Below are 22203 nucleotides of genomic sequence, written 5' to 3' on the forward strand. Positions count from 1 at the left end.
TTGTCTATTTGTTCTGATGTACCTCATGTGTGCTTTCAAGTCTTATAGAACACTGAATTCGGGCACTGTTTAGTACAATAGTGTGTGGATTGAGACACAGCCGGGAGCACCTGAGCCCCCCCTTAATCACACCTGCCCCCCGGGGACGGCTTGTACTGACTGGAAGGGGGGAGAGAAAGAGAGAGAGAGAGAGAGAGAGAGAGAGAGAGAGAAGGACAAGGGAGTGCGAAAGAAGTGACTTGTGGCCCTGGTTGTCCGAAAAAGCTTTTTTCCCCGTTAAAATAAAAGCGGTGAGACTCCTGGGACAGTCTAAATGTCAGCGTTGAGGAAAATCTCACTTTAGTTCCTTGGCTTATTTCCTCAGGACCTGGTGGAGAAAGACACCTGCTGCGAGGGGAAAAGGTGAGAACTTTCATTCCTGAACAAAACCAGACAAAAAAAAACCCAAAGCCGCAAATTAAAACCGGTGCGACTTATAAATCCAGTCATATCTTCTCAAAATATTTGGGATTTGACTGTTTTGTAAAGTTGACTTCGGGTTGCTGGGGTTAGAACATAAACAATCTTCGACAATCCAGATGTGATCACTGAAAGAGCTTTAAATGTTTATTATACGCAGTTTTCCTAATAATTGTAAATGTCGCAAACCGCTTGGCCCTGAATCTGGAGCTCCATTTGCCCTTTGGTTTATTTAACTTGTTTAACCCGTTTTTAGCTGCTGGAGTTTGATTTCAGGTGATGAATAAATATTTGATTATTTCTACTAAATGATGAAATGAATGATTTGCAGGTGAATTGAGTGAAAGCAGAAGGAGAGATTTTGGAGGGTGAAGCCGCATCCCAGTCACTTTTCTCCGCTTTTTGCTTCCCGAAGGGAGATGACAGAGAAAAAGATCGGTACGTTCCAGAACACACAAACACACACACACACACACACACACACACACACACACACACACACACACACACACACACACACAAACAGAGTGTGTTCTTTACTCTGTTATTTTGACAGCAGACATGCACCTAGACGCTTGTTAAACATTAATGAGTGTAGACTGAAGTGGATTAGACATGTTTTGTTCAAACTTGGTCTAATAGCTGGTTATTAGTACTGTAACAGGGTCAAGGGTCGACACCGGCCTGTTCGTCCGCATGAAATAAGTAAAGTGAGGGACATATGTTGCGCAGTGTCTAATCAGATGATTGACAGAAATATGATGATGATGATGGTTAGGATGATGGTGGAGAAACATCACACAGTCTGATTAGAGGAAACAAATTTTTACTCAATAAACCAGGCTTTGCAGTGGTTTATTCAGTATTCTGTCTTGTGCACCATAAACAATCCTTTATCCATGGCCTGAGATCTGCGGAGGGAAAGGTAGGAAAGGAAACGACAGTTCTATGTTTGTTCCTGCATCTAATATTGAACAGAAAGTGAAGGGTTCTGTGAGTGCAGAATAAGTTTAACATCAGACTACTTGTGCCATTGGATTGGTCCACGGATTCGTCCAAACATTATTATGGTTTGTGTTCAACACTTGCAGTTTTATAATCTAAGATAAACACTTTGGATAAAAAGCTAAGTTTTACATTAAGAATGTACAGGTTCATATTACGCAGATGTTCATTTCTCATCAAAAACATCCTACGTTTAAGAACATTCAGAGGAGATGAAATCTTCAGGTTTGACGATCCGAATGACGAAAGTCGACTTCAGGTTTTCTTGCTAAAACCTGTTATATGTTTCGTATTGGTCGCTGTATCTTTTTTTATCTGGTTCGTTTGCTTCCACATTGTTTCCAAGCAGAAGAAAATTGTTAGGAATTTGGCGGGGTGTTTTTTCTTTCGCTTCTCACAAACATTGTTTTTCTTGCTGGATTTAAACTAATAATGTGCTTGGAATAAGGTATTTTATTATAAATCTTTAAAAACATTATAAAATACATTTATTTTTTTGTTGTTGTTTTTTTGCATGTATTTATGGAGCTTTTTAGACCTGTTCCTTTTGTCAACTGAGAGAAAAAGAAATCATTTACATGATTTAGATGGGAAAAGGTGTGTTTTACCTACATATAATCTAGAAGTAAATATATCTACAGTATATCCTGCAGTCCTACATGTCATTGAGAATAATTGCTATTCTCAGTATTGAATCCTGCAGCAGGTGTTGATCTGGGAGTCACATCTTACACCAAAAAAGACAAATGTCAAAAACTTAAAAGTAATTCTAAGCACTTATATAGTAAAAAGGACAGCATGAAAATGAGGGATATTCTGTCTATCCATTCATGTTTTTAGACCATTTTATAAAGCGTGCACACTGTTGGTACTTTCTCAGGGTGTATGGTCCTGTATAGATCCTTTAACTTCTACATAACCTTTTTATTAGTACTTTAAAGTGAAAATGTGGGGAGTAAAAAAGTGGTTTCATACCTAGTAATAAAAACTATATATAATCTCATATAAAGCTTAACTTTTTGGAACTAAAGCGATAAATTGATTGATTGATTTATTAATTAAACTGATACTTGTCAATGAAGATAAGAGCTTGTTTTATCACACATTAATTATATTGAGGTTCCAGCTTTAAAGTATGAACCGGATCATAGTTACACTAAAAAGGGGGTTTTAACTTCTTGGAGGCATCAGTTTACAGTCATTACTGTTTCTTTTATGGCATCGCAGCCATTGTTTGGTTCTTGCTCTCATGTTTAAGACTGTATGTGTGAGTGTGTATATGTGTGTATATATGTGTTTGGTATATGTACAGTATATGTCTGGCCTTTTCAAGCTTGGCCTCGATGTTGTGTTGTTTATCCACCGACCGGGTGCCACAAGATACGGGTGTGTGTAAATTAACACATTCGTCAGCTTTAATTTAGCAGAATAGCGTTCTTTATCTCCGACTGACAATGCAGTAAAACGAGAGGAGAAACATGTCAAGTGGAAAACAAAATTTTGACGTTAAGGAGCAGTGAGGATTTTGACTAGTTTACGCTCACGTGAGTTTTCTTCACAAAACAGCCGTACAATTCTCAATAATACGTTTTATTCAAGTTCTTTTAACTGGCCTTATTTAACATCAAACCTCAAACTAACTCTTAAGTAATAGTTCAGAATGGACATAAAGATGAGCGTTTGAATGCCCTTACATCCATAACGTCAGTGAATACAATGACTACGTGCTCACAAACGTTAGCAGCTGTAAACGTCCGTTCCCTCACCAGCCTCGCTCGTTTTTCTCTTTAATTTAATAAGAAAAAAATCCCAAGAGAAACCACAAAGAAGCGTAACCTCATCGGTCCTGCAGATCTCAGAAATCTACAGCTTCATCTCTGACTGTTACAAAGTGCTGATGCGGGCGATTGTTTTTTATACAGCGCTTTCATCGTACACGTGTGTGTGAATAAGAGCATGTAGAAAGCGTACTGTATTAGAACGAGCACATTAATACTAAGGATCATTACAGTTGGAGCTGCTTTTAGAGAACATAGAAGTAAATCAACAGCTTCTGGACAATCTTGAATTTACCACCGATGTGACAGTGTGGGGCGCCGCATGCTAGAATACATTAGATTATTATTAGAATACCATTTTAACGGTTTTAATTTTATTATCGCCCGATTAACGCATTTCTATTTGACCATTTTTATAAAAAAAAATATAAACAAATAAACGTAAAAGAGGCGAAAAAAACCTTTAATACAACACACATTTATTCACGACGTCCTTCCTTTACTCAGATATATATATATATATATATATATATATATATATATATATATATATATATATATATATAAATCCACCGATATATTACCTAAACATTTCTTTTACTGCTGCACCAAGTCCGCCAAATAAAACCATCTTTGTGGAAACGTAGCAAACGTTTTGTTTGGTGTCCTGATGATTTACGTCATTTAAAACACCATTATTACTTTGACATTTACAATATTATTTTGTCTTCATGCTTAAGTTTGGTTTCACTAATAAACAAACATAAATAATGTGCGATTAAGTTGCGATTAATCACGAGTTCACTTGGACAGTTATCGCAATGAAATAATAATTTCGTTCATAATTTCTCAGAATATCTCTAACAGACGTTTACACACTGAGGTTCCTGTAAAACCCAGACATGTAAAAAGTTTAAATAAAATACAGTAAATTGAGTATCAACCCAGATGATGATTCTACTCTTGAAAATCAGCTATGTGTCAGTAACAGTATCATCATGAGAATTTCTTTAAATCAGAGCAGAAACTCACCTCAGAGAAACGCAGTGAAGAACACAAAAACTGTCTCAGTGCTAATCGAAGGTTTTTTTCCTAGTTTTGCTTCTGAACTGTAACCTGAACACACAGGCGTGTTCATATCGTTCGCTATGATCTGCCGAGTACAGCACACACACACACACACACACACACACACACACACACACACACACACCACACACACACACACACTGGACACTGGGCACAACAACAACCTTCTGCATAGTAAGAAGTAGATTGAGGGTTACGGTGAGATGCAGTTAGCGCCGGTGTGAGAAGTGTGTAATCATCAGTTTAGAACGAATGGATATTTATAGCACATGCCTCATGGCAGTGGTGTTGTAGGTCTCATGGAGACGTGTTAAACTTCTCCAGGTTTCTGTGAAACAAATGGATTCCTTCACATAAATAAAATGAAGCTGGTTTACTGGAAATTAAACTCCAGCCTTCTCTCTTGACTCACATCCATGACTCATCAAGGACGAGTACAACAGACTGAACAGTAGAGAGGGAACGTCTGGGAGCATCACAAATCCATTTCATTTTGTATTGAGTCTGAGGGAACCTAATTCAGGGTGCAATTCTGTTTGATTGAATGATAATAATGGGGATAATTTTGATTAAAATTAATTAGTCCCGCAATGGTATTAGATCAAATTCGATTTTATTCAAATTTAATATTAAGGCGTATTTTTAACGAGAAATTCGAAAATATCCTAAATGATTTACTTAATTTCATGTGGAAATGTACATTATTAAATCTCATTTCATTAAATATAATCCACTGCAATTGAAAATCAATCTGACAGAGGCTTTGCCACTTACGCCGTGCGTTTATACAGTCAATTTTTCAGCCAATCAAAGAAATGTAGGACATGTAGCTTGTGTGTGTATGTAGTGTACACATCAGCACTAGATGTACACAACCTCTGTCCTGAAAAAGTCTGAATGGGCTTTAATTTTAGAAAGCAGTGAGGTGTGGAGGTCTGAATTCTGGAAGCAGGGAGATGTGCACAGTGCCAGGTAACTGCATCAGGACTTTTTCAGGTGCGAAACAAAAGTGCTACTTGTTGCGTAGTGAAATGGGTCAGAACCGACCATTGCTGGGCTTCGGACTCGCCACAAGCGGGGACACGGGCCAAGAAAAGTCGCTTCACTTCCTTTATTTAAATCTCGAGGAAATAACAGGGACTTTTTCTAGATTTATATAATTAAAATATTCAAGATTTATATGCAAATTAATGCAAATTTTTGCACATAATTACATTACATTATTCTGTCATTATCATATACAGCAATGACCAGGATAATGTGTGTATACACTGTAAGGACAAAAGTATTGGGACATCTGAATTTTCCAGCCATATGTGGTTCTTTCCCAAACTGTTACCACGCAATTGGACGCAGGTGTATGAAATTTCCCCTTTACTTCTGTTGCACAAATCCAGCTCCATGAAGATCTGCATTACATGGGTTAGAGTGGAAGATCTCCTGCTATAGAGCTCTGACCCCAACAGACTGCTGCCCAGATACCTTCTCACCTCACCTTCAGCAGTACCTGACTTTACTAATACCCTTAGAGCTCCACAAGGACATCTAGTCTTCCCAGAAGAGTGGAGCTTATGTAAAATGTGATTTTTTGAAGAAAGGATATATATACTCATGGCCTTTTTTAAGCACAAAGAGATGTGGGATTCTTGTTGGTTTCTCTCTTTGAGGTCATTCTCGAATAACAGAAGAAAGGTGCTGTTATTAATTACAAAACAGGAAGATTTAAAATGTAGTTTCACTGTGTTTCAGCAGGATTTCTAAACAGATTTGCAGCAATGAGATGAGATTTGTTTGTACAGACCACATCCTTAAATGTGCTCTAACAGTTCTCTAAGAGCAGAGAAACTCAGAGATCTCTGAGCTGCTTCTGCTTTAATTTCGACATAGACTCTAGAGCAGGAGATCAGTCATCCTGTAAGCAGGAGACTTTGAGGTGTAGTAAGAATTCATCAGAAGTGAAAGAAGGTGGAACTTCAGATGTTGTTTTTCTTTCAAACATGACGTATTTCTGATGTTTATCTGCTTTTTGGAAATCGATCTGAGATGGTCTCTCTGAAAGGTGCTCATGTGTTTTCTGGCTCGGTTCTTGTAGTCAGGAACTGAGCTGGTTGTGATGATAATGAATTATTTATCTTCCAGCAATGCATTATGGGGAATATACACTGGGGAACGATGAACACATCTGGGGTACGGTGTGGAGAAATGATCCTGCTTGCATCAGATCATGTTCTGAGGTGATGAAAGTAAAAAAGAAATCGTGCAGCGTTCTTCTTATGTAACATTAGACACTTATAAAGTGCAAAGACATTTCTGACATTTTCTAGAAAAAACACTCTTCAAAATCAACAAATATTTAAAAGGGACCACAGCAAAGAGTCGAATATTGAATATATCAAATAATGAATATAACCGAATAATGGCAGAGGGCAGATGGGAGTGTTTAAGGCGTAACATTAGGCTTTGGATCTGAAGGTTGTGAGTTTAAATCCCAGTTACTTCAAGCTGCTACTCTTGGGCCCCTGAGCAAGGCCCCTAACCCCAGTAAATGTAATGGGAATGGTGATAATAATTCTGGTGACAATTCAATAATATGGTTCGTCTTTGTGTGTGTGTGTGTGTGTGTGTGTGTGTGCGTGTGCGTGTGCGTGTGCGTGCGCGTGCGTGTGCGTGTGCGTGTGCGTGTGTGTGTGTGTGTGTGTGTGCGTGTTGGTCAGCCTTAAACATTTCCAAACAATGTGAGAGTGAAAATATCGATATGTTACTTCATTAACAAACAAAAACATTTCACAGCTAAATATCTACTGATACCATAATACAGGAGTGAATATATAATCCATAACAACAAAAGTACGTAATAAACACTGTTTTTTTTGTGAAATAATTTGTTCAGAATTGTAATAATTTTTTATGTTAAAAAGTAATAAAGTTTTTTGGCCTGCTGGTTGCACGTGGTGCTTTATGTAACAGATCACCGCCTCATGGCCAGATCTTACGGATCCAGTCCTGGGACGGAGTGACACTTGCTTTCTGTGTGTGTGTGTGTGTGTGTGTGTGTGTGTGTGTGTGTGTGTGTGTGTGTGTGTGTAAGGGGAGTAGATTATGGCACTGGTATTAAATCCCCAGTTTACTTTGTGTCTGTGGACATGCTGACTTTGGACTATTGATCTCATTCTTCTCTCGTCTCTCCACACACACACACACACACACACACACACACACACACACACACACACACACACTGCTTTGTATTTTTTTTGTTTTGCGTCTCTTTCTGATTTGAGCTAATAACATCCATAGCTTGTAATAAAACCCAATTATAACACACAAAAAAAAAAAAAAAAAAAAACAGGTCATGAAGATTCGCATTAGAACATAAAACTGTACGCACCTGATTCAAAGTGTTGATCCAGTGAGATCTTGAAAGTTGTGTTTATTTTGCGTTTCCTGAGTGTGACAGTGGTGTGTGTGTTTGTGTGTGTGTGTGTGTGTGTGTGTGTGTGTGTGTGTGTGTGTGACAGGAGCACCAGGGATGGCTGTGTGCAGTCGGTGGAGAACCGGCGTGGCTGTGGGGGTCACCGCTGTGCTCCTGGCTGGACTGGGAGCTGCAATCTGGGCTCTGGGTGAGTCCTGAATCCTCCTGCTGCTGTGAATTCTGGGAAATGTGTGTTACATAAGGATTAAGAGGTGTTGAAGAAAAATAATAAACCATGTGATGGTGTGAAGACGTTATTACTCTTATACCATAGAACTCTTCCTACAGATCACAGATTGCTGACTGTTGTGTCGTTGATATTATATGTGTTAGTAAAGGAGCGTGAAACTCTTCCGCTCTGAAGATAAAAACCTTACCTCTGATCGTTACAAAGCGCAGACACTGGAAACTCCTTCCATAACTGTTAAATAAACACACTTCTACTTACAGAAAACTTTACCACAGTATCCACAGTTCCACTTTTCTTGTTCTTGTGCCTCTGCAGATTCAATCTAAAAGAATATAAATCAGGCGTCTCTTTTTTAAATGAAAGTGAAATATCAGTGAGATGAGTATCATATTATAAGGAGGGTAAAAGTTTTAGTCGATTATATAAATATAAATTATATAAATTTGTGTGAATTGCAGAGGAAATGCTTTTTAAACTTGAATTCGAACACAATAATAAATGTACAGTGTAATAAATAATACGTTATTTAATAATGTGATATGTGCAGGGAGGGAGGAAGAGAAGGAGTGATGGGAGGAAGGAGGAAAGAAGAGAGGGAGAAAGGAAATAATGGAGAGAAGAGAACGGAAGATAGGAATGGAGGAAAGAGATAGGAAGGAAAGAATGGTGGGAGGAGGAGAAAAGGAAGGAAGGAAGGAATAAAAGTAGATAGTGATATTTTCGATCAACTGTAATAATCATCTTCCAAATAATATACAGTACATTAAACTATTTTATTGATGATGAAGATGATGATGATGTCACAAGACCTCGCTTGTGCGTTTGTTTTGCAGCTACGTACATAAAGACAGCAGAAGACATGGGTCTATATGACGGTAAGATCACATTAAAGCACCATTTATCTTCTAAAGCGAAGCTGAGAAGTCACACACTCGCTTGTGCCATTGCGTATTTATTCCTCACTACAGTGCAGGTGAGCGTGGCGGACCAGAGACTGAGGGTATTCGACTCCGCCCAGCGGCGATGGAGACACGTCTGCTCGTCCAGCGCCAATCAGCTGCTCGCCGCCATCAGCTGTGAGGAGATGGGCTTCGTCAGGTAAAGTGTTACCGAATGCAAACGGAACGACGAAAGCAGAAAATGGATAGCAAATATTAATATTCTGTTTTTTTGCCTGGTCAGGGCGATAAATTTCTCCATCACATGCGCTCCAGACAGCAGCAGCAGCAGCCACGAGTTCTTCTGCATCAAAGAGAGCGAGTTAACCTACGGAAAGAAGATCAGCACTGCGCTGTACCCATGGTGAGACTGCACTGGGGCTGGACCATCTCACCATCATATATATATATATATATATCAGGATATATTACACCACTACGCCTCGTTAATTATTTACAGTTGTTAATTGGAATTTATTCTAATTAATTATCCTTTTTCTGCATTTTTTATATATGTAATATGATATATAAGTATTACTTTTTTTTTACATCACACTATTTAGCTGGAAGTTTCTAAGTAAACCGGATTTAACTTGATGCTTGATTTATAGTAGTTTATAGTTGTTTTTCTTTAATTTTCCTTTTCCCTAAATATTTTCTTTTTTAGATACTAAACCATTTTTTTATTTCAATTCTCTGAGCTCAATACGGTTATTAGGCATGAAACAGACGTGTAAAAGTGATGAACTGTCCTTCCTTCTCTTTTGTGTTTCAGTAAATGTGAAAAGGGACAGATTGTTCAAGTGCTTTGCCAAGGTAAGAGTAGATTCGTTACACCAGCGCTCCCCATCCACCGAGTCCCAGTTTAACACAGATACTGGATATAAACCTGCACCTTTGTGGCGTGTGTGTGTGTGTGTAGATTGTGGGAGGCGGATGCTTCCTGAGGAGAGGATTGTGGGAGGTGTGGATGCGAGACAGGGCTCATGGCCATGGCAGGTCAGTCTGCAGTATGACGGAGTTCACCAGTGTGGAGGATCCATTATATCAGACCGCTGGATCGTCAGTGCTGCTCACTGCTTCCCCGAGTGAGTCTCATACACACACACACACACACACACACACACACACACACACACACACACACACACACACACACACATATACACACACACACATATACACACCATGTTGTGGTAAAATAAAAACAGCATGTTTATACATTTGTAGTTGCATTCAGTGTTGTAGAGTTCGAGTAGTTCCTGTTGTCACTTACATTATAGCAGCTATAAAACAGTCATTTGTCATAAAAATGGCAAATAAAACACAAACTCCACTATTGTAACTGTTATATACTTCTTCCAGAAACTCCATGTGAATGTACCTTCACTAAAGAAATGACAACATAAACCTGTGATGTTTGTGCAGCTGTGATACTGTCAGAGATTCTGTTCTAAAAAGTAAATCAACCAATCAGAATCCAGATGGCAGCAGCACTGTGGTGTGATATATGTTTTCCCCGTCATGGCACGTTAGCTGCCTTCTTGTTACCTAACCTGATAAAAATGAGGACCCGAAAGGAAAAATTTATCTGTCTGATATTTGAACATGGCGCATGTTTGGACCCACACTCACACGTTGTGTGTGTGTTTGTGTGTGATCAGGAGATATCGTCACGTGTCGAGGTGGAGGGTTCTGATGGGTTCCATCTACAACACCCCCATCCATAAGAACGTGGTGATCGCCGAGGTGAAGACGGTGGTTTATCACAGCAGCTACCTGCCCTTCGTTGACGCCAACATTGACGACAACAGCCGCGATATCGCTGTGCTGTCACTCACAAAACCCCTGCAGTTCACCGGTGAGAGTCACAAAACTCCGCCCACATCTGTGCTTTTTAAGGGTGGTGCAGGGAAACGGGAAGTTTGGGAACGACCCAAAACGTTGGTGACCCCTGGGGCGTGCCAGTGTGAGCTTGTTTTCGAAGCCCTTACCATTAGTTATTATGGAGCAGTGATAGTGTGAGTGATGAGCAAAGGGAATTTCAGCATCATTACCAGTCAATAAATGTATTAATAAATAAATAATAAAATGGTGAAACAATAAAATATCATTTGTTTCAGAAAAGTTTTAGATTTCTTTTGTGTGATTTTTCTTTTTGTGTAATTTGTTCCAGATATCTGTGTTTAAAGTGCTTTATGTATAGTTTGGGTGTCAGAAGGCTGAAATCGTGTGCTGTCGTAGGCTGGAGATCCGCCCCTCCGGTTTCAGGTTGCCAGGAAGTTTGGAGAACAAAGCTGCTCTGTTTTCTGCAGATCTCAGGCCTAAACAAAAGACAATAGTATCAGAAAAGTCTGTAGAAGTCACGAAGCAGGAATTTATGAAATGTTTGCCGTGGTACATTTTCGTTGCAGTGACCCAGCAGTTTTATACTCACGTTTAAACACTTAGTATTTTATCCTAAATGCCTGGTGTTTATCATGTGTTTCCCTTCACATGTTTTTCTCTCCTGCTTGCCGTAGACTACATTCAGCCCGTCTGTTTGCCCACCTACGGTCAGCGGCTGGTGGACGGTCAGATCGGCACAGTGACAGGATGGGGAAACGTCGAGTATTACGGTCAGTCATCCTTTATACCCAGTTCAGCATCAAACCACTGCGTGTAGAAATCGGTTGTGGAAATTAATCGGCACCGATAGTTGATTGCTGGAACTATCAGCTATCGCAAAAATCCATACTGATAGTTTTTCAGGGTGTCCTTTAGAGGTCATGCTGATGCCAGGTGCTGTTTTTTCTAAGTGTATTTTTTTATTGATTTTGGATGCAATATTTTCGCAATAAAGAACTATTTAACAGTGTTTTTTATTTTTATTTTTTTTCCATTTAAAAAAATCTATCATCTGATTAATTTATTATCAGCAAGTATGATCCAACCAGCTACTGTTCTTGGTAAAATCCACTCAGTCGAACTCTAATGTTAATAACCCTATCATGGCTCATAGGTGTTTTTTTTTTACTCCTACTCAGGTACACAGGCAAATATCCTCCAGGAGGCCCACATTCCCATCATCAGCGATGCCGTCTGTAATGCCCCTGATTACTACGATAACCAGGTGACCACCACAATGTTCTGCGCTGGATATGAGAAAGGAGGAACCGATTCCTGTCAGGTAACTGATCAGACACAAGGTGGCGCCATTTAGACGTCATTCCTCATTCCTCATGCAGCTCCTGTGTTGTAATGCTTTATAATCACTCTGTGTGTATGTGCAGGGAGACAGTGGAGGTCCCTTTGTAGCAGCCGATTGTCTCTCGAAGACGAGCCGCTACAGGTTGCTGGGCGTAGTCAGCTGGGGGACGGGCTGCGCCATGGCCAAGAAACCCGGCGTCTACACCCGAGTGTCCCGCTTCCTGCCATGGATATCCAGCGCCATGAGGGTGAGCAGAGCAACCACCTCTCTCTCTCACACACACACCAATCACACACCATACACACCTCTCAGTCACCACACACACAAACTAATCATACACCACATACCATTAACCATACACACAATGACCCGCCATACACACACCAGTGGCTCAGCACACAAACCCTCCAACACACATCCATCACACACAATTTGGATTTGAAGCTGCACTGCACTCAGAGCTTCTGCTACAGAAAACACAAGCTTCATTATCACGAGCTCACATTTCTGAGCGTTTTCTTTTGGAATATACCAAAAAAATCGAGAGGTGTGGAAACAACAGGCTTAGTGATGGGCGTGGCCCAAAATCCAGTCACATGGTTCCTCGCTAAAGGTCACGTACAGTTCAGATGTTTCCAGCTTGTGCGCCCGGCTCCAGAGGCGACTCTCGGCCCGGCAGAAGAACAGTAGGAGAGTATGTTTGGTGCCTTTTTTTATTGGCGCAGAAAAATTTGGGACGTGAGGGAAACACTTCTCATTTCACGGATGTTTGGTGGTGTTTTATGAAACTCGTATGTATTGGCACCCCTCTACCCTGTCCATCAAAAAACAGGGATCACCCTGGAACTGATATTATGTGTTTCCTACAATTAATGGGGTTTTATGGAGGGGTTTCAATACTTAATCCTGCCCTGAACAGACCACAGATTGTAATTACTCACCTGTAAAGAGATCAGTAGGGAATATGGAGCTCATAAACTGCACTCATAGAATTATATGTAAAAAAGGTTCTATCATTTATAGTTAATAAATTATAATTACTCTTTATAAATATGTAATTCTATTTTTTAAATATGTATTGATCATTTACATATTGAATTGCTTATTGTAATTCCCTCCATTTCACTCGAAATAAATTAGCAATCAGAATTTACACTTTTATATTTAAATTTTTTGTACAATTGTTGACCTGGCTCCTCCCCCTTCACTTTTTCCAAGCGCAACAAGAATGAGGTGAGTTTTGCAAAGCTTGCAAAACATACAGGGAAATCAAGGACTATATATACACACACTGACAACACTGACGTAAATAACAAAGCTCAGGTGCACATGATGACGAAGGGGTGCATAACCAGGGGGCGGAGCCTGAGCGGGGCTGCGGCAGAACTGCGTTATCGCTCAGCCTTTATACAAAACCTCTCCACTTAGTGCGACATTTCGCTCTTTTATTATCAAATATTTTGAGTTGCGATAAAGATGATGAACATTCTGCATTATTATAGAATTCTTTCTCTTCTTTTTCTTCTTCTTCTTATCATCATGTCATTGATTCTCTTCATTCCTTTTTATGTGTTTAGACTTATGAAAATTCCCCCGGAGTCCATAAAATGGCTCGTGCAGCAACAGCATAGGCCTCCTCGAGACCCGGAACTGTCGGAATAAAGACAGAGATCAGGTCTGCGACGGACATCATGTCCCCATGTCCCCCCCAGACCAAAACAGTCGATCAGAAAGAAGCCACGTCTCCATCACCTCGCCGTAGCTCTGACTGACGCCTCTCGGTCAGAATGTTAATTCTTGCGGCTTTAATTCTGTAATTTAATAAATGTGATGCATTTAAACATTCTACACTTACAGACATAAAGGTACTGAGATGTACAGTTGTAGAAGTGCTCGCATTAGGAGAAGAATTTTACCACTACCACAAAAAAAAGGAAAAACTAAAAACAATATATCAGTAGGTATAAAGATGTAAAAACTCATTTTGTACAATATTTTTATATGATGCATCTCCAGGTGTGACACAATTAATAATAAATTGCAATGACAGATATTTATGCACAGATCTTTTCAGTGTTAAATTAATCGAATTAATTCAATTATGTATTGGTTTGAACAACAAAGCGGCTTTACAGAAATCGACCAAACGCTCAAACGTGTCAAAGTGTTTGGCAAAATACAAAATACGAACGCGAAAAAAAAAAAAGATCAAAGGCTACATTATGAAAGAAAATATTTATCGACAAACTACTGGTTTCTCGATATAAAACTTTGAAACCGAACTCATTCAAAATGAAGCAAAAAGTAATCATCTATGCGGGTAATACATAAATGTTGGCACCCCTGCTTGTACTTAGTACAGATCTTTTGTTTGGAAATGTGAAATAAAGTATGACTATGCTGAAGGAGCCCCAGAGACAAAGCAGGTACCGCGAGTACTCGTCTGTTCCTGAGTGTACGTGTGAATTCAGAAAGTTTGTTTAATCCATGTACACTGGGCTTGTGCGACGCTTCTTTAATCTCAGAATCGGATACGCATGAAGAGAGGAAAGCAAGTTTTGTCCGTGACGTGACGTAACGTGCGGTCGGGAACTGCTTAGTGGCAGTGGTAACCATAGCAACTCGGTTGGATGGTGGACTTTTTGTTGGTTCTGTAGTACATCGCTGTATGTTTTCAGTATAATCTTTTTACAAAATTGTGTATAGTATAACAGCAACAATGTCTGGCAGAAATAAACATTATTATTCTGTTTTTAGGTTTCAGCTCTTTTTAACCCTCTAGGTTAGCATTTCATAGTTTCTTTTTTTTAACATCAGTTCATTTTATTTATTAGGAACGCCACTGGAAAAATCGGGCATTTAGATTTCAGGCCGAACCAATAAAAAATGTCCAAATATAAATATAAAGCAGTGAGATTTTATTTCATGTTGATCAACTGAAAACATTCTCCAGTTACTGCATAAGGATGAGGGCACGTGAGAAGGCAGAAGGGGGCGGGGCTTCTGGTTAAAATCACTGATATCAAGTGGTTCATTTTCCATTTTATTTGAGATTATATATAAAATCATTTCAGAGTGATATCGCACACCTTATTTTGGCACAAGATCGTCGAGCTTTTACAGTCCGTGGCTTGCACATCGTTTAAGACGTACACGTTGATGGGTATTAGAAGTGAAAATGGACAATTAAGTCGGATAAATTTTGCACATTATGAAGCAAAGTGTGTTTTTTTCTAAATATTTTCACTGTTCTGGTATTCAGTCCTGACCAAAATTGGCTGTAGTGTTAATATCACAACAAATCCTTATTATACCGAGTATGTTCCTCTACTTTTATTATTATTGTTGTTGTTGTTTTCTTTGTATATATTACTAATAGCAGTAATATAAACCAAAGACTGCTCGATTTAGCCGCAGTAGTATTAAAGAGGCAGGCAGTATTTTTGCTCGTTGTGGTTTGTTGTAAATACAGAATACAATAAAAATCTTCCGCTATGCAGTAAAACGTTTAATTGCTATAATGTTTATGTTTATTGTCAGCTGCTACACTGTAATTCTGCTCTTCAGTGTAAAACGTTTTATAGTTCGGTATTTAATATAATTTTCATGAATGAAATGAATAAATGTAGAATACTCAGCTGGAGTTTTATATTTAAGGCATTGATGTTGAAGATCCTGAATTTCCTATAAACTTGCATTCTTTTGTTAAACGTACGATACAGGATTACGCAACTTCTTACGCCTTAATGATGTTTATTCATCTGCACTTTTCTTTTTTTTGGTTCATAAAAGTTGTGTAATTGATGTGAATATATATGTACATGACTCAAATTGACCTCTCTAATGATATTTGTATATCTTTGTATTTCTCTATCACTATATATAAAATTTAGCCTAATGTGTTTTTTCACTGTAAATGTTACTATCGGTTTCGAAATAAAGTCTTAAAAGTAAATACAATCGCCTCAAATGATTTTTTCTTAATTTCTCACTGACCTGACTGAAGTACATTCTTTCCACAACCAGGGATATTTTGGCTACATTAAAGTATAAAAGTTGATGTTTAATTGGCTGAACATCTTTAATTATATTGTGAAGACATTTTGGTAACAGTTAATGAAGATAACGAATAAATTCATGACTACTTTTTCCATTATTTAGTGTAACTGTAATACTTATTTACTACGATGTTTAGAATGTTAGAAAAATAGGTAAGAAAAAAGGGATTCTTCAGAAGATTTGAGCCTAAACCCAAAACCCAACCAATCACTTACCCTAAACCCTAAATCTACACCTGCCTTAAACCCAACCTTTAACCATAAACTTACCCTCAACCCTGACCACAAACCTACCTCTAACCTTAACCACAACCCTAAATCTACCCCACCTTAACTCCGAATTAAACATAAACCAAACTCCACCCATAAACATAACTCTAAACCCAACGCCAACCCCAAACCTCACCCTAATGTTAACCCCAATCCAAAACCATTTCACAACTAAATCTTCCCTAACACTAATTCAAACCTAAACTCAACTCTTCCCCAACACTAATCCAACCCTAAACCAAACTCAACTCTTCCCCAACACTATTTCAAACCTAAACCTAAATTTAACTCTTCCTCAACAATAATCCAACCCCAAACCTAACTCTACCCCAACACTAATCCAACCCTAAACCTAAACCTAACTCCACCCCAACGTTAAGCCAACCCTAAACCTAAACTAAAGTCTTCCCTAACACTAATTCAACCCCAAACCTAACTATACCCCAACACTAATCCAACCCTAAACCTAACCCCAACTCTTCCCCAACACTAATCCAACCCGAAACCTACACCTAACTTATCCCCAACATTAATCCAACCCTAAACCTAACTCTAACTCTTCCCCAACACTAATCTAACCCTAAACCTCACTCTACCCCAACACTTATCCAACCCTAAACCTAACCCTAACTTTCCCCCAACACTAATCCAACCCTAAACCTGAACTTAACACCAGGGTTCTAGAGGATCTTTCCTGCTTCATAACTAGATTTGCTGTAGAAAAGGTGCCCAAAAAATAATCCTCAATACAAAAAAAAGATTCCTCTTTGGTTATTTAAGGGTTTGTTTGATAATGAAAGGTTTTGTGTTTTTTTTTCTCCTCAGCCTTCTGAAAGTAAAACACTAGAGGAAATCTGAGATTGTTCAGGTCACATGACCTAAACTTCAGTCGTTTCAGATGCTAGACTTTTTGAAATCATGCGTTTTCATGATGAGTTTCTCATTCAAATGATCAAATATTTCAAGTTTATTAGTTAATGAAGACTGAGGTCTTCATGTAAGGAAATGTTTGACTCGTACACTCGTATAATTACCCCTGACTCTTTCTCTCGCTCATCATCATCCTTTAATTCGACTGACACATATTAAATGTCTTTCCTTGTTCCTAACCAGGATGACCTGATCGTCCAGATTCCAGGATTCCCTCACAATATTAAAAGTGTGTTGAGCCTCTCGCCTGAAAACGTGTCTCCTTTTCTTGCAATCCATGTAAATTTTTTCTCTTGGACACTTTGTAAGTAAAATGTCTAAAGGAAAAAAAAAAAACGGCAGTCCTGGATGGGGGGAAACACGGAAAACCTGGCCTGAGCTACAAAAAGGAGTTAGAAAGAACAAACAGGACGCACTCGTCAGAAGAACAGAGCGTGGCACTCTGCTGCTCGACCTGTTCGAGGAAGTTCTCTCAGATGCCCCACTTGCAAATGAGAAGTTTAGCTGTAATTTGCTTGCCGGTGTACAAGATCGAGGAGAGTTGAGTGCCGACCGAGGTGCAGCTCCTGGACTGAGTTTGAGCAGAAAAAAAGGATTTTTCTTTGATTATTGTTTCTCAGTGGGACTTTTTGGATGAAATAGGGAAGGATGGTAACCAGAGAGATGTGTTTAAGCCTGATGTGGCTTTTCGTCTGCATTGTGCTGCAGTCTGCTCCACCTGTGCAAGGTATGTGTAACGTTTTAGATTTCACCACATCATTTGGGTGGGTTACAGCTTTTAACCGTGGTATTGGTTTTCTCTTTTCTCGCCACCGACTTGATCTGAATATATTATACGGCAAACATCACAAATAGAAATTAATTCTTTTTGACTCAATGTGTAGTTTTGATGTCTAAATATATGGGATGATGATGATGATGTCAATATAGGGACGTTTCTGCAACAACTCCTGCCTCCGTAGTCACAATTCAGATTTGTTCTGTGAAAGCTAAATTTGCAAAAAATTGGAAAAAAAAAAGTTAAACCATTTTAATTTTAGCATTTAGCGCTAATTTCATTCTTACGTTCTGCTTCAATGAAATGATTTTAACAATGTTCTTAAAGTACAAACTTTTTGTATAAGTATGTGAGTAAGGTGAAAAAAAACCTGCCTGCAAAAACAATACAAGATTTCAGTCGTCAACATGGGTGTGTACCGGAGAAAGTTTTGTTTATGAGGAGCGAAAAATTAGAATAGTCAAAAATTCGGACATTTCTTAGTCAAACGAGTAAAAGGTGCTGACACAGCATGCAGCGCTCAGGGTTTTGGTGGGGGGAAAATGCAAAAAAAAGTAAAAAATAATTTTTTTGTTAATACAGTAAAAACAAATGTACCATTGTATGACACTTTAAGGTACAATTGTAAAAAGAAAAGTCCATATAAATAAATATCCATTTTGTAAACATTGCATACTTTCATATTATATATATATATATATATATATATTTATTTATTTATTTTTAATTATTCTTCAATTCCTTTTTAACATGTTAACATACAGAACTTTTCAGAGATGTGCCCTAGAATTATTGTCGTTTTTCACCATGTCACATTCATATTAGAGCTGAATTAATGAACGATCTATGAATGACCCTGATTTACATCAGGGATTCCTGCCAAGATTACGAATTAGCCCTATTCTGTAATTAATCTTAGCTAACACGGATCACTGCGACTTTTGTAAAATCTTAATATCAGATTTTTTTTATTCATAAACTCCGAGGTAAAGTGAGTAATAACCATTAAAAACGAGTCTCCGTTTATAAAAGACGAATAAAATATATATATTTACAATTTTAGCATGTGTCAGGGATAATACAACTCATACAAACTCTGATTGTGTACTCTGAATGTACACAGAGCTGATGGTGTTTAAGCAAAGTACTAAAAATTCAAAAGTTCTGGAAGTGTTTATTAAATTTCACTGAAATGTGTATTTTTATGTCTTACACATCATTTTCATTATGAATGAACCAAAATAACTGTACCTCAGAAAAACTTTAAAACTGTTAACAATTTGTGCGCTTAGCGAGTTTCAGTGAGTTAGTTGTTAGCAAAGGAAGTTATTAAATGTACCTGCTATTAATACTAACCAGCAGTTAGCATGGTATTAGCCAGCTAGCGGATATTGCGTCACGTTCAGGATTCCTCTAAATGTGTTTGCTATTGTATACATAAAAATTTTTTATAATTTCAATAAAATGCACTTTAAATTGCTGAAATAATACTTCATGCAATTCATTTAAAAAATCATCTGATATTTGTCTGCTGGTCAACAGGATATAACTACAGTATGGTACCTGTGAACACCACCGTGTACATGGGAAAATCAACAACCTTCACCTGCAGCATTGTACCAGGAAATGGGATGCTCAACTTCACTGCACGTTTACCTCTGAACTCCTACACCCTGCAGTGCCCCGGAAAAAACCTCAATTTCCCTTCCATGGTTCGGGAGTTTTCCTATAAATGCTCTTAACATTTTTAATAATCTCTCAAATACTTGAGTGCACATTTTAGCAAGCATGAAGGAACATCTGTGAGAACATCTGTGTGACCTGAACACACTGAATAGCTTTTAAAGGTTTTCCGATTGTATTTCATGTCTCTGTTTTTTTATGTCTCCTTTTCTCTCCTGCAGTCGTTGTACGGAACTTGTGATAACAATCCTAATCAAAATACCGCTTCGTGGCAGATGTCAAACATAGGCAGTGACGTCAACGGCTCGGCGTTCATATGCTCTGGCGGTGGACTCGATGTACAAGTCGGATACCTTTGGATTACAGGTGAGTTTTCAGAACAAACAGCTTTAGAAAAAAATATCAAGTATAAATAATTACCTAGCTCATCTGAGTCATTGTGTGAGAAACTTTACGTTCATATCACCATTGTTCCTGACAATTACCAATCACTGATTATCATTTTACCTAATAACCAATATCTCTATCATTCAATACAACCAATTCTCTCCAACAACTAATCACTGATCACTATTCTCTCCAACAACAAATCACTGAACACCATTCTCTCCAACAACAAATCACTGATCACCATTCTCTCCAACAACCAATCACTGATCACCATTCTCTCCAACAACCAATCACTGATCACCATTCTCTCCAACAACTAATCACTGAACACAATTCTCTCCAACAACCAATCACTGATCACTATTCTCTCCAACAACCAATCACTGATCACTATTCTCTCCAACAACTAATCACTGAACACAATTCTCTCCAACAACCAATCACTGATCACTATTCTCTCCAACAACTAATCACTGAACACAATTCTCTCCAACAACCAATCACTGAACACAATTCTCTCCAACAACCAATCACTGATCACTATTCTCTCCAACAACAAATCACTGAACACAATTCTCTCCAACAACCAATCACTGATCACTATTCTCTCCAACAACCAATCACTGATCACTATTTTCTCCAACAACCAATCACTGATCACTATTCTTCCCAATGACCAATCATTGACCAGCATTGTTTTTTTTCAGGAACCAATCACTCATGACCATTAATTGCCAATTTTGTTGCTTTTTATTTTTAACTAATTTCTTAGAACTATTTATTGTTCGAATAAATACTGAATAACTTCATAAATGATGTTATTATACATTCTGTTTAACAGAGTCTCTTGGGGTTTTTTTTGTCAGGTGCCAGTAAATATTACTTGATGCTCTTTGGCTGTGTAATGGGCGGCTTCTTCGGGATCCTAATCATCTTCGGTGTGACCTACGTCTCACTGAAGAGGTCCGAAAGACTTCAGGAATGTTTCAGTAAGTGCCGAGATTCCCGATCTAACGATCAAGAAGTATCTGCGGCTTTTAACCGAACACTATGGGAATATTCTGGGAATATTTCTGATTTATTAGATGTTTTTTTTACTCCACGTTGTAACTGGGCACTGATTAATTTATGTATGTTTTTGCCTTTCCAGAGGGCAAACCCGAAGAAGAAGACGACATAGAGGGGGTCGAGGAGGAAACTATCAAAAATTAGCGGTTTGATTCTTCATTCCATTGGCTTGTATTCGGATTGGTGGGATATTCCAAAAGAAAGTACACCCTGTGCCTCTCGTTATGGATGTTTAGAGAACGCACTACTGTTATTGTTTTCCTGTTGAATATTCATACAGATGCTGTAACGTAGAGTGTAGACTTGTATAGTAAAGTGTAGATGGGTTTTTTGTTATTTATTATAACTTTCATGCCTTAGATGACCTTTATTGCACTAAATAATATGTAAATTGTAAATATTTATAGATGTTATGTATTTACAGAATATACACTATAGATTATATAAATATATACAATCTATATCAGAGGTCCACAACCACCGGTCGTGACCCAGTACTGGACCAGGGAAGAGTTGCTACCGGGTCGAAATAACGTTGTATACATAAATATATATATATATATATATATATATATATATATATATATATATATATATATATACAGTGAGGAAAATAAGTATTTGAACACCCTTCTATTTTGCAAGTTCCCCCACTTAGAAATCATGGAGGGGTCTGAAATTGTCATCGTAGGTGCATGTCCACTGTGAGAGACATAATCTAAAAAAAAAAAAACAAGAAATCACAATATATGATTTTTAAACTATTTCTTTGTATGATACAGCTGCAAATAAGTATTTGAACACCTGTCTATCAGCTAGAATTCTGACCCTCAAAGACCTGTTAGTCTGCCTTTAAAATGTCCACCTCCACTACATTTATTATCCTAAATTAGATGCACCTGTTT

The 22203-nt window shown here is 38.2% G+C and overlaps 2 protein-coding genes across 2 annotated transcripts; both read left to right on the top strand.

Moving 5' to 3' along the window:
* The first annotated feature begins 54 nt into the window (after positions 1-54).
* On the top strand, positions 55-14184 carry hpn (hepsin). Its single transcript, XM_083530481.1, has 13 exons — positions 55-402; positions 791-897; positions 7850-7951; positions 8827-8868; positions 8962-9091; positions 9176-9295; positions 9707-9747; positions 9854-10019; positions 10596-10792; positions 11454-11549; positions 11958-12100; positions 12204-12368; positions 13699-14184. Exons 2-13 carry the CDS (start codon positions 879-881, stop codon positions 13750-13752), a joined length of 1275 nt encoding a protein of 424 aa, XP_083386607.1. The 5' UTR covers positions 55-402; positions 791-878; the 3' UTR covers positions 13753-14184.
* Positions 14185-17635: 3451 nt separating this feature from the next.
* Positions 17636-21865, top strand: LOC310719942 (uncharacterized protein). The gene is made up of 5 exons (XM_083530147.1): positions 17636-18106; positions 19700-19869; positions 20062-20206; positions 21097-21219; positions 21381-21865. Exons 1-5 carry the CDS (start codon positions 18028-18030, stop codon positions 21440-21442), a joined length of 579 nt encoding a protein of 192 aa, XP_083386273.1. The 5' UTR covers positions 17636-18027; the 3' UTR covers positions 21443-21865.
* The last annotated feature ends 338 nt before the right edge of the window (positions 21866-22203 follow it).

Source organism: Silurus aristotelis, assembly GCF_946808225.1.
Source record: "Silurus aristotelis genome assembly, chromosome: 25".
Taxonomy (NCBI): domain Eukaryota; kingdom Metazoa; phylum Chordata; class Actinopteri; order Siluriformes; family Siluridae; genus Silurus; species Silurus aristotelis.